The sequence below is a fragment of the Gracilinanus agilis genome, chromosome 6 (assembly GCF_016433145.1).
Source record: "Gracilinanus agilis isolate LMUSP501 chromosome 6, AgileGrace, whole genome shotgun sequence".
NCBI classification, from domain to species: Eukaryota; Metazoa; Chordata; class Mammalia; order Didelphimorphia; family Didelphidae; genus Gracilinanus; species Gracilinanus agilis.
In genome coordinates, this window is record NC_058135.1 from 94,193,142 (window position 1) to 94,210,255 (window position 17,114).

The following is a 17,114-nucleotide window of genomic DNA, read 5'->3' on the forward strand; positions in this document are numbered from 1 at the left end:
TGTGATAACTTGACACATTCAGAATCAGTGTGATGATTTTTTTTTTGCCTTAATCTTCTCTCCCCTTCAGGAAACTTGGTTTTTTACTATATTTTTCTTGATAATGAGTGATATTATATAACTGGCTTGTTATATTCAAAAAGCCCACATTGCTCCAAAGCTACAATGTTATCAAAATTAAATACATTTTGGAAAAGTAAAGCTTTTAACTTGGGATTTTTGAAACAGAAAATTTAGCCATAAAGTTTATATTGGGAACTGTTATCCAAAATACTAGGGAAACAAGAAGAGTTTCCATTTCTCCTCACAGAAGACAGGAGTTAAAAAGTGTCTTAGAATCATTAAGTACTTGTAGGACATTTAAAATTATTTTAGTTGGTAAAAATCTATGAGCAAAAGGAATTATATCAAAACTATAAAAAAGGGATTTGAGCCTGACAGCATCTGAACCATAGTTGGTTTTTGTTTGTTTGTTTATTTTTTTTATGTACCATAATGAAATATGAAAATGCAAGGAATCATTGACTCCATTTTTCCACTGTTGACTCTAGAGTCCTTCTCTCAAGGAGTTTGTGTATTTCAGGTGAACTTTTTTTTTTTTAAATCTCTGTTCTTAGGTAAATCTTTAAACTAAGTGCTCCTAATATATCTATGACAGAACAAAATTGACACATGTTTGTTGTATTGATGAATCTATATTTTATAAAACTTTCTCCAGAACTTTTCCTTTGATATAATCTATCAACTTGTTTTGTTCATAATTGTTATGATGATCAAGAATTTTCAATATTTTCAGATGTAACCCATGGCTCAAAGGCCATTTGCTTCAGATTTCTTCTTTGGTGGAGATTAATTAATTATTGTTTCACAATGCATGAGTACTAAAGTTGATGAGTACTAGAGAAAAGAAATATACTGGTCTTATGGCTTCTAATTCCAACTGTTCCAAACTCCCTTTAGATCCCTTAAATTGAGAGAAAGAATCTGGGAGGAATCAAACATGTAGAGAAGCTGATAGGGTTTTTTTGTTTGTTTGTTTTTGTTTTTTCTTTTTTTATCATATCCCTGTTCCTAGTTATTGCCCTAGAGACCTTGAAGAATCTCCCCCTTAGGTGAAATCTGAGACTCTTTCTCAGTTGAGTTTGCTCCAATGGGAGAATTCTTTCAGTGTGTATTGCCTAGTATTTATTCTTCAATGTATGTTAAATTATGCCAGTAGAATCTGACTGTTGGTGATTATATTTGGGCTTTTCTTGGCAAAAATACTGGAATGGTTTGCAATTTACTTCTCCACCTCATTTTATACATGAGGAAACTGAGGCAAACAGGGTTACATGATTTGTCCACAGTCACAAAGCAAGTAAGCGTCTGAGGCTAGAGTTACACTCCTAACTCCATGCCTGCCACTTTATCAACTGTTCCACCCAGCCACCCCATGTATACTGCTGTGTTTATCTTCTTTGCTTTCTACATGCTATCTGTGGATTCATTTGCTATTTGTTTTATATGTTCATTTTAGATAATAAGAATGGAGGTCATCTTAACTATATTCCTTGGGACACTCCTTCCCCATTAAAGCATACAGTATGCAGCCTGAACCTAAAAATCATTTTCCACAGATGAACAATATTTCATGGAGTAAATAAATGTATGTATTTCTAGCCTGGCAGCTCTCTCTCTCTCTATGTAGAGCAAGTAGATAGCTTCTGGTCTCAACATCTTGATTTCCCTCCTGGAAAGACTCCTTCTTCTTTGTAGCAGGGTTAGAGAAGGAGACACCAGAAACTCTTGCCTCTTTGGGAGTTACGTCTAGACAGATGTTTGTGAACAACCATAAACTACATACATGAGCAAAACAACACAACCCCTATGCAGATACAATAGATTGGAAGAAGCTCTAGAGGTCCGTGAGTTTATCAAGAGTGATTTACTTTGGAGAAAGGAATTAGTCCTTAGAAGGATAGATATACATAAAATGATATTCAATAGTTAAATATATAACAAAATATATATGGCAAAGTCTCGTTTTGTGTTTTTTTCCTTTATAAGATGAATCTTCAGAGTAATCATTACAGAGAATATCAAAGGTTTGTCTTCCAGCTCTATTGTGGTTGTTGTTGTTAATATAAATTATTAATGTCATTACAAGACATTATTTGTTATAGGGAATTCACAGTGAGGAAACTCCCTCTGCAAAAGTAACAGACCCAGTTTTAACTGGTAGTCTTAGAGTATCTCCATGGACACGGTTTTTCCAAAGGGGTTATACTGGCAGCATATTATAGATATATCATATATAGGCATTCCTATATTGCTGTATTATAATACATGATTATACTTGTTCTGCTTGGCTCCAAAAAGCAAAAATCCAAAAAATGGCTAAAGTTTTGAAATAGGTGAGTAAGATGACTCAATGGGGTTTGTAGTGTTGTTGATGGTAATAAAAGAGTCCCTCTTAGGCCACAATGCTATCTGACTTTCTTTTTAAACCAGTAAAATAGGTTTATTTATAGTAAATCAAAAGGAAATGATAGAGGACCAGGGAAGAGGAAGTCCCTGACTCTAAAATCTAGATATTCCTCCCTCCGTTCTTTGGTCCCCTCATGAAGCCTTCAATTTCTTCAAGCTACACTTTTACTACTCTGAGCTCTCTAAAAACCAGACTAATTATCTAAACTGAGCTGACTGGTCCTCAAATTAAAGATTGCCATGGCAAAAGTTGGTCAGAGTAAAGATATTGTAATCTTGATGAACTTCTTCAGCATGAAAGATGGCTGCAGGCCTCTAGTCCAAAGACAGAGGTTTCAGGGTCTGGTTCTCACTCACACTCAGTCATGAAACCTCTCAGGAGCTCCCAGGATATCTGGGAAATGTTAACTGGAAACAGGGATAGACAGGATTTTGCTAGTTGAACTACAGGACCTCCAGGTATCAGGAAAGGCAAATCACCTCCTACAAACTGTCACAGGAAGTGAACTCTCTACTCTCTTGTCCAAAGAAGAAAAATGAACCCTCCAACAGTCTTTGGTCCTTGGGTTTATATCTTCCCCAAATTCTGGAGCTCCCTTTCTGTGACCAGACCCCTCCTTTGCAAACTCATGCCTTTGCTAAGTTTGCAAAGTTGCAAAACCCTGCTTTCTTATTTTCCCCCTTATAGTTTCAAAGACACTTTTAGACTTTCTCCGTAAGGTAAGAAAAGAAAAGAAATTGTCCTAATTATTAAAGTTGATTATTAAAGATAATTATTAAAGTTGATTAATAAGTTTTTATTCAGGGTTTTTTTCTACTGTAGGGTACTCTGCTGGAGATATAAATATAAAAGTGAGCAGCCTGCCCTTAGAGATTTATTATTATTATATTGAGGAAGTATAATCTGATAATAGATAAATAAATTCAGGATAGATTCAAAATGATTTGTGGGGGCACAAATGATGAAGAGAAAGAGGATTGGGAAATGAATGGGGGGGAGGGAGGGCTCCACGTAGTGAAAATGAAAAGATTTCTATTGTAGGTATTAGAAATAATCTGTATAAAGTTTCTGTGTGATCTAGAGAAAGTTCTTAGCCTTTCTGAGTCTGTTTCCTGAAAAGTAAAATTAGGAGGCTGGACTAGACGGCCTCTGAGGTCTCTTCTAGTTTTAAGCATGTAGACATTGTTCTATGGGGTGAGTATCTTCTATGTATGTGAGGATATATAAAGGACAAATTAGGCCCACCGAGAAAAGCAGCCATGCTTGTCTGAGATTGCTGGCGAGGTCCCAGTCTCTCACACAAAGGCACTGATGCTCGGGGCCAAAGGTCCTCATTAAAACCCGAGCCCCTCCTCACTCTGAAGAGCAAAGAAGTCTTTGTAATATCATGAGTGAAAGTACCAAACTGCCTCTCCCTAGGAACATAAAATAGATTCCTTCTCACTCTTTCTCAACTTGCTTATATTTGCAATAGCAACTATGGCAATGTCCTTGTGTGAAGGCATTTTCATAAATATTATCCTGTGGGAAAGTAACAGCCCCCCTCCCCCAAATATGCTGTAATGCTTAGTATTCTACTTTCTATAAAAGTCTTTCTCTTTGTCAAAATAAACGGAGCTTATGGCCATCGTGCCTCCCCTTGCTTTATCTCTTGAGCTTTAGCTATCTCTCTGTCTCCCTTTTTCTCTCTCTCTATTTCCTCCCTCAATGGTGGAACCCCGGAGCTCCTCTCACAGTGCCCCACAGTGCTATGGATAATAGCAAGAAAGCTAGTTTGCCTAGAACAGGAACTGTGTGAGAACAACTAAAGTGTAATTAGTCTACAGCCAATTCAAAGATCTTTAAGAGACAAATAGGAGTTCTACTTTTATCCTAAAGGAAATGGAAAGTCACTGTAATTTCTTGAGCAGAGGAATGACATGGTCGGAGCTTGACTTTAAGAATACCAGCTTGAAAAAGAAAAGAAAAAAGACAAAACAAAAAAAAAAAAAAAGGAAAGAAAAAAATATCAGTTTGGTAACTATGTGGAGGAAACATTAGGAAGAGGAGAGATTTAATGCAAAGCCATCAGTGGAATTGGCTAAGATTCCTCAGCCCTATGCTACCCAATTTTCCTGCCATTAAAAATCTTCAAAGAAAGCTGTGAGCACTTGGTAAGGTTATTCATATACGAAATTGGACTAAATCAGTCCTGAACCTGATTCCAGTGACAACAATCTATCAGTATCATTCTATCAGAACAGTAATATTCAGGCTTTTCAATTTTACTAAACCATCAATGGACAGTTTATTTATAGTTTAATGCATATCAGAGTCAATAGTGATCTTGTTTTACACACCATCTCTTGCACTATTAGTTGCATGACTTTGATCAAATCACATTAAATCTCTGATCCTCAGTTTATCAGAAAAAAAATGAGTATAATAATATCTCCCTCCCAGATTTGTTTTCGGGAACGTACTCTGAAAAACTCCCAGCACAATAAACAGAGTCAATATTATTACAGTTGGTCTGCTGAAAACTCCTAATTACTCATTTTGAGTACAAAGAGAATTCATTCCATTATGGAACTAAATCTGTTAAGCCAGTGAATTTTTTTACAAATTAATTTGTGCATTTATTCTTCAATAAAATATAAGCTCCTTGAGTTCAGGTTTTATTTTATTTTTTCATTTATCCCCAATAACCAATATCTAAGACAAAATATTTGTGTAATAAATACTTGTTTATTGATTGATCTATGAAATAATTAAATAAGTGGAGATAGTTTCCATGTTCTCCATCACCGAAGACATACAAAGAGAAAGATGTCATCATCACTCTATTAGATCCATGCATTTAAATAGTGTCATAAATAATGGACTCTAAATTCAGTATCAGACACATATAAACTTGCAAAACATAAGCAGAAGATAACAGAGATAATTATTCAAAACTATGTTACACGACCTTATTTCTCTAATAAAACACAAGTAAGCTTTGGTCACAATCCTGAAAAAAAAAAACACCAACCCTTTAAAGAGTTCTAGAATATGTTTTGTCACAAGACTGCTATGATCTATTCTTAGAGACAGTGCTGAAAGAATATCACTGAACAACAGATATCACCATGCTAATAGACATTCCCATAAGTACAGATCCAAAGGCAATAAAAGAATGACACTTCACATATATATATATATATTATTTTAAAATGTACAAATAAACTTCTTTCAAAATAACTAAAAAGATGATGATGCAGTCTTAGGAGAATAACATTACTGCCATCTACCAAGAGCAGAAGCTGTCACTGAGTCAGTCAAATATTTTATTATATGCTTACTATGGGCAAAACACTAAGCTGGGTTGATGTAAATGCAACAATGTAAAAGAAAGACAGCTTCTGCCCTCAAAAAGCTTACAAACTGGGGGCAGCTGGGTAGTTCAGTGGATTGAGAGCCAGGCCTAGAGACGGGAGGTCCTAGGTTCAAATCTGGCCTCAGACACTTCCCAGCTGTGTGACCCTAGGCAAGTCACTTGACCCCCATTGCCCACCCTTACCACTCTTCTGCCTTAGAGGCAATACACAGTATTGACTCCAAAATAGAAGGTAAGGGTTTAAAAAAAAATAAATAAAAATTTAAAAAATTTTAAAACTAATGAAGAAACACAAAAACAAAAGGAAGCTGGATAGGAATGAGGAATGAGAAAAGAGGTACCTGGCATAGGGACATGATGGAAGAGTGCAAAGGAGTGCATCCAGGTGGGAAATTAAAAAATGGCTGGTATGGGCATTTGCCTCAAATAGAGGATTTGAAGAGGATCTCTTCACTTTGCCCTCCCATTTGAAACTGTTATATTTTTTTTTTCTTTTGCTGCTGCTTTTTTTTTCAGGTCCTTATAAGGGTAACTCACTTAGCTGTTGCTAAAGCAGGACAGCAAGCAAAGAGGGAAAATTAGATACATACAGCAGAGTTTATGAAGCCATAATTACAAAACTAGGAGCACGAAATGTATAGCTTAATAATACATACGTGTCGGTTCCTGTTTCACCAATTTGTAACAGGATCTAGTTCAGCAAACTCCTTTAGCTGCGATGGCTTTTGGATTTATCGTGACACTTTTGGTGATGTTGTGAGTCTTGTAAATTCCAATGAGCCTATCTGCGATCTCGAACATGTTATTTCGAAGTGAAATTATTATAAACTGGGCATCTTTTTTTTGTTTGTAGATGTAGTAGGCCACAATGAACACATTCTTAAAATCCAGGGCTGCATCGATTTCGTCCATGAAGTAGAGGGGTGTGGGCTTATAATCGTGGAGGGCGAAAACCAGAGCCAGAGAACTGAGTGTCTTCTCTCCTCCTGAAAGATTAAAGATCTTCTTCCAGCTTTTCTGGGGTGGACGAACAGAGAACATGATGCCTTCAGAGAAAGGATCCAAACTGTCAATCAGTTCCAGTTCTGCATCGCCTCCCAAAGTAAGCATCTGGTAGTTTTCCTTTAGTTTATTTGTTATTACAGTGAAACCTGCCATAAATTCATTAAGTCTTCGTTCCCGAAGATCTTTATAAGCCCGTCTGTAGCGGTCTCTTTCAATGGTAATTTTTTCCAGTTCTCTCATCCGATGTAAATACTGTTCGTTCTTTTTTTTATACTCTTCGATGGAATCAAGATTTGGGTTCATTTGATTGCACTGGGATTCCAGAAGATCAATCTGATTATTCAGAAAATTAGGGTTTTCTATCTCTTCAAGATCTTCTTGGCTTAAAAGAGAAATCTGTTCAACTGGATTATCTTCTATTCGATGCAATGCTATTCTTGACATCTCTTGCTCCCAAAACCTGACTTTAGAAAGCTGTTCAGCAATGTAAGTATCTACCTGTGCCAGTTTTAACTTATTACTAAGTGAATCATTTTGTAGGGTACATTCATTTTCTTTAATTCCTTTCATTTCTTGCAGCAGGTTATGATGCTCCTTCTGGATCTCAGGCAAGGACTCCCCAGCTTCTTTGGAATTCTTCATGACATCAGTTGCCTCCTCCGTGAGGTTTTTGAGTTCGTTGGTGAGGTCTTCCAATTCCTGGTCATTGTCCGTTATTTCTTTCTCTGTGCGAAGGACAGAATTCTGTGCTTTTTTAAGATTTCTGTCTGCCGTCCTTACTGCTACTTTAGCTTTTGTGACGACAGATGCACATTGGTCCAGTTTTTTGTTTATCTTGTCAAGCTTGTCTTGCTGGGCTTTCAGCTTATGATTATTGATCTCCATAATTAAATCATGTAGTCTTTTTACTTCAGCTTCAACCTTGCCAGCCTTCAAAGAAACACATTCATACTCTTCCTTGAAGGTATTTATTTGTGTTTCTAGCAATTTCTGCTTCTTTTCATCAGGGGTAGTATCACGGACATTGGCTTTGAGTTCTTTAACTTGTACATCCAAGTATGCTTCTTGTTCTGATAAACTCTGGATGCTTGCAGTAAACTTTTCCAGTGTGTTCCTCATGTCTTGCACACTGTGACGCAGTTTGAGTATGGCCCCTTCAAGCTGTGCTTTGCGTTCTTGGACTTCGATAGCTCTCTGGGAGTCCTTTTGCAACTTGGATTCCATCATGGCTAACTCTTCTTCAGAAACTTCCACAACAAGTGAGGAACCTATTCTGCCTTTCATTGGTTTGCTTCCACCACCAGTCATTGTCCCTGATTGCTCAATGATTTGTCCCTGTAATGTCACGACTCTCCACCTTTTATCTTTCTGAAAAGCCACTCTTGTTGCCTGGTCCAAGTTGTCAGCTACTAAAGTATCGCGTAAAGCAAAATAAAAGGCTCGGCGAATCTTCTCATCTTTTGCTTTGACTAAATCAAATAACCGAGGGATGTTTTCTGGGGTTGGGAGTGGATTCATATTTTTTTCTGAAACTTTAATCTTATCCAACCCGATAAATGTTGCCACTCCTATATTTTGTTTCTTCAGGAAGTTCACACAGATTTGGGCTGTATCAATGGTGTTAACAACAATGTAGTCCAGGGCACTACAGCAAGATGAAATGGCAATGTTGTATTTTTCATCAATGGCTCCCAAATCTCCCAGTCTTCCATATATTCCTCGAATTTTGCCAGACATTTTCTGCTGAATCAATGCATTAAGAACTTTTCCTCGGCTCTGATTTGTTGTAAGAGAACTTTTTGCTTCTTCAACTTTTTGAAGAAGATCTCGAACTGAACTGTCAAGATCTATTGCTTCTTTTGTGAGGTTCTGAAATTCACTTTCTTTCTCCTTTAGGTCCTGTTCAGTAGGAGGCAATTTAATTTCAAGATCTCTAATGGCAGTTTTCCTTTCTTTCAAAGTCTCAGAAGTTGTAGTTAAAGCCTTTTGGGCCTCACTTAATTTAGATACAGCAGTATTATGGAGACTGAGGTAGATATCAAGTTCAGACTGGGCAACATCCATCTTGGATCGGGCTTCATTTACAGTTTTATTAAATTCCAAGAGTTCTTTTTCTTGGCTCTCTTTTTCCTCCTGAAGTTCCTTTGTCTCCTGTTTAAGACTATCCATAACTTCCTTCATTTTTTCCTCTTCTTTCTCTTTTTCCTCTTCTAGAGTACTTTTTTTAGCTGTTGTTTCATTGATTACCTTTTCATTGTCGGCAGGTACATCTTTAAAGTCCTCAACCTTTTCTTTGTCTTTTTGGAGCTGCTTCTCAAGTTTCTTGGCTTTGCTTTTAGCATATTTCATTTTTGTCTTAACTTGAACACCCTCCAAATCCAGCTGTGTATATTTCTCTTTGCTTTCCTCAATAAATTTTGAAACTTGATTGAGTTTCCTTTCTGCCTCATTTAAAGCATCAGTCTTGGCATTCATTTCAACTTCCAGTTTACTGGTCTTCTTTTTAATAGCTTCTGTTTCTTCAAGAATTTTGTCCTTTTCATATTCCACTTCAGCAATTCGTTTGTGCAAATCATAAATGTAGAACTGACAAATATGATTCTTTTTTATGAGTATTTCATTTTCCAGGGTAAGGAAGTCAATGGCTATATTTTTCTCTACTTCTAAGTACTCCCTTTCTTTCTCTACTATTTTAACTCTTTTTAACTTCTCTTCTCTTTCCTCAGTTAATACGTCAAGTCTTTGAGACAAGACTTCAATAGGCTCTTTTAGCCGTCCAGATCCTATGATATCTTCTAAATATTCCAGCATACCCTCATCATGTTCACTCTGGCCTTTTGGTTTCATCAGAGCAATCTGTTCAACTTCGCCCTGCAGGATCAAGAAGCGGTTGTGGTCCAGGTCGATCCCGTGGCTTCGGAGTAGATTGCCCACATCCCTGAACGTTTGCTTCTTGCCACTGATATGGTACACGGATGTGTTGTTCTTATATGCCGTCCGAGACACGTAAAAAGAGCTGTCTGGAATCACGTCGTAGTCTTCGCCTGCCTTGTCAATGATCTTTTGGAAGTGTACCTCCACAGTGCAGCTGTCCAGGTCCTGGTACTCATCTGAGTGGTGGATCAGCACCGCTAGCTTCTTGGAGCGGATCTTGTGCGCTCGGCAGCCAAACACGAAGAGCATTGAGTCAATGACATTAGACTTACCGCTGCCATTCGGGCCAATGATACAGGAGAAATGCTTGTGGAAGGGCCCCAACTGGGTGCGGCCGGCATAGGACTTGAAGTTGAGATTCACAATGTGCGTGATCATGAGCCTGGGGGTGCCCTCTTTAGTGATCATGCCCCGGGGCGGTGGCGGGGGCACTGCAGCCAGGATCTCCTCCAGGGTGAGCCTGTCCTCCGACTCTGACTGAGATGAGCGTGGGGAGGCAGGGGGACCCACCTCTGGCTGCAGCCATGGTGGTGACTGTTCTCCCACTGTTGCCTCTGGCTGCAACTGTGGTGGTGACAGCTCTGCCTCCGGTTGCCACTGCGTTGGTGACATCTCTGCCCCTGATTGCCATTGCAGTGGTGGCAGCTCTGCCTCTGGCTGCAACTGCGGCGGTGACAGCTCTGCCCCTGGTTGCCACTGCGGTGGTGACAGCTCTGACGCTGCCTGCAACTGCGGTGGTGACAGCTCTCCCTCTGATTGCCACTGCTGTGGTGACAGCTGTGGTTCTTCTAGCCACTGCTGCTGCTGCTCTTCTACCTCCGGCACCAGCTCAGGGGGCTCCTCAGGCACAGGCACAGGCGCCGGCGCTGGCAGGGCCTGTTTTAAGGATCGCTTGGCTTTCTTGCGGGGCCTCTTGACCGGAGCTGGCCCGGTGCTCGGTGGCTCCTCCTCAGGCTCCGGCTGGGCCTGGGCTTTGGTTCTCTTAGCTTTCTTGCGGGGAGGCATGATGGCAGCTGCCCAGTAGCTCTGCTGCGCTCCTGCTCCTCCCTACCTGCTTGGTGCAGCGGCTCGGTGGCTCCGGCTCCACCGCTCGAAAATGGAAGCTGTTGGGTTGCAGCCGCAGTGAAGGCTGTGGCGAAGGGGGCTGCGGTGAAGGCGGTGGTGGCCAGTGAAGGGGGCGGCGGCTGCAGAGGTGGCAGCGGCTCCGGCGCAGCCGCGAAGGGGCGGTGAAGGGGCGGCGGCGAAGGCGGCTGAGCTCACTGGATCCGCCCGGTGAGCTAGGCTAGGCAGGGCGGGCATAGAGCTGACAGCTCCTGGGCTTGGTGGTGGAGTTACCTCTATCTCTGCTGAGGGAATGCAGCCCTTCAGCTTGGAGGCAACCAAAGAAGCTACACAGAGGGATGTGCTGACAGCAGATCTCCAGTGCAGCTTCTTTGCCTCTGCCCGTAAAGCTACAGGCAGATTGTCCTTAGTGGTATAAGTCTTTAGATGATGATGATGATGATGATGATGATGATGATGATGATGATGATGATGATGATGATGATGATGATGTCTGCTTCTCGACTGTGAATTAACATTCTAATACTAATCATTGTCTCAAATACTTCTATTTAAATTACTGTAGGATAGATAGATAGAGAGACAGAGACAGAGAGATAGAGAGATATGTAGGTAGGTAGACAGACTGCAGACAGATAGATATGTATCTCTGTGCATTTTTTTTTTTAAATTCTAGGTCTCTACCTAGGAGCCTTACATTTGCTGTTTAGTTCTTTAATTAACAACGGAAATGTATTATATGATTACCAAAGTTAGATATAAAGAGGCTGTTGGGGTTGATGAGAATGTGGTTTTAAAATAACTTTTTGTTGTTGTTGCTTCTGTTTGCCCTATTCAGAAACAGACATCCTGGTGTTACAGCTTGTACAGGTTATGTCTTCCCCCTTCTTCCTCCCCTGGCTGAGCTTCCCCACCTCATTGAAATACCCACTTTCTCAGCCCTTACCTCCCCCAACCCAGGACCTCCTTTCAGTACTTTCTCTTTGTCCCCTAAATGTCAGCTGGGGATAGGATTTGAATAAAGAATGTTGCAGGCTTGCACATTTGAAAAGCAAAAGGTAATTAAAACTATAATATGAGCTGACATTTCTGTGTTTCTAAACACCACCTGCAGAAAAGAGTATGATTTATAGGATTTAGTATTAACTTTTTGGCATTGGACAAAACTTAATTCCATTTTCAGATAAAATAATTCCTGAGGTTATTATATCCAATCTAAACATCAATCTAAGGTACTTTATATTTAAATTATTACTCTGAAAAGAACTGGAATTAAGGTTCAACTTGTTTGAACATAATCTCATTTCCTTGAAATACAGTAGGAACAGTAATTCAAATGAATGAGATTCATCTTTACACCAAGGCAAGGAAACTGTAAGTATATAGAAAAAACAAAATGACTTGACATATTTTTAAAAATCAGGTAAAAAACTTTTTATGAAAACAAATATTTTAAGCTGTTGACTGATACTTCATAAGGATAATCTATAATACTTCATCAATATGGGTTTTCATTTCTCTAGACATCAATACTCCTCAAAAGATGAATAATTGTTAATTATTATTCTGAACTTCTTGTTCAAAATATTAGATTTCTGAAATTAAAATTTCCAAATATATATGTATGTATATACCAAAAATAGGTATATGTGTGTGAGTGTGTGTGCGTTGGTTGGTATACATACTTTATTAAATTTAATTTCATATATGTATTGTATGTACATGGGTAGCTAAGTGGCACAATAGATAGAGCGCCAAGTTTAGAGTCAGGAAGTAAAAAATGACTGAACAACAATTATATACATATATGATATCTTTAATATGTTCATAACAAAAGTGATTTTAAAAAATTTCTACAGAACCATCTTCTCTGTTCTTTTAATCTTAAAATGATTGTCTTTATTGAGGTCTAAGTTCACAATTTAAAATAAATCTTTTTAAAGTGCTCCAACACCCAGTGGGCATTTAGGTGGTGCAGTGGTTGAAGTTCCAGGAATAGAATCAGGAAGACTTCTTCCTGAGTTCAGGTCTTGCCTCAGAAATGTAATAGCTATGTGAACCTAGGCAAATCAATTAACTCTGACTCAGTTTCTTCATCTATAAAATGAGGTGGGGAAGGAAATGTCAAACCACTTCTTTGCCAAGAAAAACTCAAAATGGAGTCATGAACAATCAGATATAACTGAAATGATTGAATAACAACACTTAGTATTTCCAAACTATCTTAAATAAAAAGACATTTACTGTATGTAATATTTATGCAATAATCCTTAATATCAAAGCTAATTTCAAAAAAAAGAAAACTTCTAAACTAAACTTCATGGTCCCAAGGATAATACCATATAGTAAGAAAAACACAAATTGGGAATAAAAAGGCATGAGTTCCATTTATAATTCTTCAACTGACTGCCTAAGTGATTTTAGAAAAGTAATCATGGCTCTCAGATATTACATTAAGAAATTGAAACATTGATTTGGCAAACTGTCAGCTAGCCAGTCTTCTATTAATTTATATTTGCAAAGTTGACTTTTTGAACCCAAGTGTATGAATTTACAGTTATCCCAATTAAATGTTATCCTCTTAGATTCAGCCTGAAAATCTAGCCTGTCAAGTTCTTTTTAAATTCTGATTCTGCCATAAAGTGTGTTAATCATTTCTTTTAATGTTGTGGCATGTGCAAACTGAGAAGTCTATACTTTTACCCAAAGAAATGGTGGTTGCCTAAATCTAAATAATATCAGTATTAAATAGTAGAGGGCCTCTAGATTCCTACTTTCAATTTCACACTGAATCAATCATTGCTACTCTTTTTCCTATAATTCTTAAGTCTTCCTATGCACTATTGTGCATTACCTATATTTCAGTCTCATTGTCTAAGAGCAGCAGAAGTGATTTGGACAAAATCTTCGCTAAAGTATACCTAGTCTATTTCTATAATATTTCTACAATTGGTCAAAAATACATCAGAAAAAGAAGTTATTCTCGCCCAATGTGTTTTCAAAGAAGAGGAAAGCATGATTCTGTTGTTGTTTGTGTTTCCCCATTCACTAGTAACCTTTTAACAATTCATTCTCAGATTTGATCTGGAATTGAAGTCAAGCCCAGCTGGGGGAAGTTGCCCAGAACAGAGTCCGCTGGCGTGCATAGATGGTTGCGGCCCTATGCTCCTAAGGAGTCAACAGGAATAATAATAAATAATAATAATAATAATTGTCTTATGCTTATTCTACTCTCTATTTTTTAATCATGAGATGAGAGCAGGCTGCAGAGACCGTGGAAGGAGGCCAGTCTGCAGCAGGTGAGGTGGCAGTGGTAGCGGCAGCGGCGGCCGTAGCAGCGTTTTGGAGGTGGCGGAGGCGGCTGCGCTGGATTGATCTGCAGCTGCGGTGGACAGCTCGGCGGCGGCGGGGGCTCGGCGGCGGCGAATCAGCGGATCAGCGGCGGCGGCGGCGGATAGGCGGCGGCGGCTACGGATAGGCAGCAGCGAATCAGCGGATCGGTGGCGGCGGCGGCGGCAGCCGAACAGTGGGGGTGGTGGAGCCGCAGCAGCAACGTGACTGGGGAGAAGTTGGATCCAGCAGCCGGGGTGGTGGGACAGCGCACATCAGTGAGCGGAATTATGGAAAAACGGGAATTCCGTTCTGCAACCAGATGTGTGAGTGCTTGTGGATATTGGAAATCCGCGAGGCACATTCCTGCCTGTAAAGTTGTGTTCTAAGGAAGAGTCCCAGTGTTCCAGATCCAAGTAAAGGTCCAGTTCCAAGTCTATATGGAGATCCAGAAGAAGTTCTGGAAGGCGTTAGACTAGAACAATTTCTCTCTCCCACTCTCACAGAGGCTCACAGAGCGAATCCTGCAATTGAGACTGCCCCAAGCAACCTAGCCGCAGTCCCTCTCCAATGTCTAGCCACAGGCATCACGTGGGGAATCGGGCCAATTGCTGATTCTAACTGTTGTCCCGGGTGTTTGGATTGAGCCTGTACACCACAGAGAGGGATCTCAGAAGTATTTTCCAAGTATGGTCCGATTGCAGATGTGTCCAATGTGTATGACCAGCAATCGTGGCACTGTCTGGGGTTTGCCCTTGTCTACCTTGAGAATGTGGATAACGCCAGGGAAGCTAAGGAGCAAGCCAATGGAATGGAGCTGGATGCGCAGAGGATCAGAGTGGATTTTTCTATAACAAAAAGACTCCACGCCCTAACTCCTGGAATCTACCTGGGAAGACCTACTTATGGCAGTTCCTGCTGTTGGGATTACTACTATCAAGGTTATGCCGATCTAGACTATTGTAGTGGATCCTGCAGAGGAGAGGGAGGAGGAAAGGGAGGGAGCGGGAGGAGGAGGGGGAAGAGAGTTGGGAGAAGCTCAAGACAGGGAAAGCTTTCCAGGAGGCAATCATCATTCCCAGATTACAGTCATGGGAGCTACAGGTCACAGTCTCAATCACCTTGTCACTATTGAAGCATAAAGATGGTGGATTTCTGAAATAAGATTGTTTTGTGGATAATACATTTTTATTGTCTCCTGTTTAAAAGTCAACAGTGCCAAGTGAATAGGGGACTTTTACTTTGATGAAGCTACCTTTGGTGGAGTTGAAATGCTGTTTTCACTCTGCATTTGTGTAGTTTGGCGCTTTGTTCAGTTAAGCGTTTTCAAGGAAATCTGTTTTGCGTGTATTTTTTACGTTCTAAATTTTGATTGCTGAGAAGTTTCTGTTGTACAAAAATTTCATTCAAAAGGTTTTTCTACTGAATCCAGGGTAACCTGAAGATTTGACCTTTATGTAAAATATCTCCAAATGGTAAACCAACAATAAGCAGATTGATTTCTATTTTTCTTCCCCCCCCCCCCCCCCCGCATCAATGCTTAGGAAAACAATTTGCAAATTAGTCTGTGGAAAATAAAAGTCAGATGCCCTTTCACCCTTGCCATTTAGAGAGCACCATACTTAATCTATCTACAACTGAGTATTACCTTTATAAATAATGCTGTGTAACTCCGTATTACTAGCATTAGAAACTAAAGGTATTTCTATCCAGCAATTCCTAAATGCTTGTCTAAATGTTATTTGTCTGGCCTTTATGTAATCTGTGCAAAATAGGGGGCCGGGGCTGGCGGCGGGACCAAGGCTGGAGGTTGAGACAGTCACTCCAGGCAATGGGGAACATGCCTACTGCCAATGGCGACTGTGATGAGGGTCCAGGCAGCCAGTGCCCTGTGGGGGTTGGGCTGGGGTGGCCAGTACAGACACCCTGAGCCTGCACTGCTCCCCAGGACTTGAGGGCTCACCCTGGGAGTCCACGGTAGGCAGACTGCCCCAGGAGCCCACGTTGCTGGAGCCCAGAGCCTTCCACGAGGCTATGAGCCTGCAGCCCACCAGAGGCTCAGAGCCACCCCCCATCCAGACCCTGGCCTCTGCTTTGGGGGGCTAGGGTTGGCCCCAGGCTGTATTGCTGCACCTGCTAGAGGAATGACAGGCTTGGAGCTACATCCTGGTGAGCTCTGAATAACTGTGGGGCAGGGGACAAGAAGAAATGACAAGTAGGATAATTTTGGGAAAACCTGAAAAGACTTCTGTGAACTGATGCAAAGTGAAGTGGGCAGAAACAGAACAACATACATGGTAACAGCAGTATTTCTTGATGAGCAACTGTGAATGACTTAGTTCTTCTCAGCAATGCAGGGATCCAAGACAATCCCAGAGATTCATAATGAAAAATGCCACTGACCCTCTGAGAAGGAACTGATGGAGGCTGAACTTAGACAGAAACATAGTAGAGTTCACTTTCTTTGTTCCTTCTTTATTTGGGAGTTTGAAATTACTTCCACAAAATGACTAATGTGGGAAAGCATTGTAACAATTGCACATATAAAATCTATATCAGAGTGTTTATTGTTTCTGGAAGGGGGAGAATTTGGAACCCCCCAAAAAAGTTTACAAATTTTACACTTAATTGAGAAAAAAAAATTTTTTTAAAATAAAAATCATCCAGTGAGGAAAGGAGAGTCATAATTAAGGAGGCCTTGAAGAAAGCCCATCTTCATCACAGGTCTGTTCTGAAGGTTGGGATGTTGAGCTGTCAGCTTTCCATAAATAACAGGTCATTCCATCACAAATGTGATCTTAATTTTTCTGGCTTTAGATTATAAATAAAAATGGGTGCTTCAGAAAAGGTGGGAGAAAGGAGTACTTGGACAGTTTGATGAGTAAACCTGAAGATTGCCTGTTACATTTCAAAAATGACTTAAAGATCCTTTTGCTAACCAAAGGAGTCCTGATT

The 17,114-nt window shown here is 40.1% G+C and overlaps 2 protein-coding genes and 1 pseudogene across 2 annotated transcripts in view; 1 reads left to right on the forward strand and 2 right to left on the reverse strand.

The window, feature by feature from the left end:
- Positions 1-17,114, reverse strand: part of GALNTL6 (polypeptide N-acetylgalactosaminyltransferase like 6) — a 1,524,971-nt gene that overhangs the window by 1,214,398 nt on the left and 293,459 nt on the right. The window lies entirely within an intron of this gene.
- LOC123250927 (structural maintenance of chromosomes protein 4-like) lies at positions 6,525-10,190 on the reverse strand. Its single transcript, XM_044680036.1, has one exon. It carries the CDS (start codon positions 10,173-10,175, stop codon positions 6,525-6,527), a length of 3,651 nt encoding a protein of 1,216 aa, XP_044535971.1. The 5' UTR covers positions 10,176-10,190.
- Positions 14,450-15,294, forward strand: LOC123251710 (annotated as a pseudogene).

Excerpts from the sequence above, each read along its gene's own strand:
- LOC123250927 (XM_044680036.1), bottom strand. The coding sequence starts at position 10,175 with ATGATCACTAAAGAGGGCACCCCCAGGCTCATGATCACGCACATTGTG.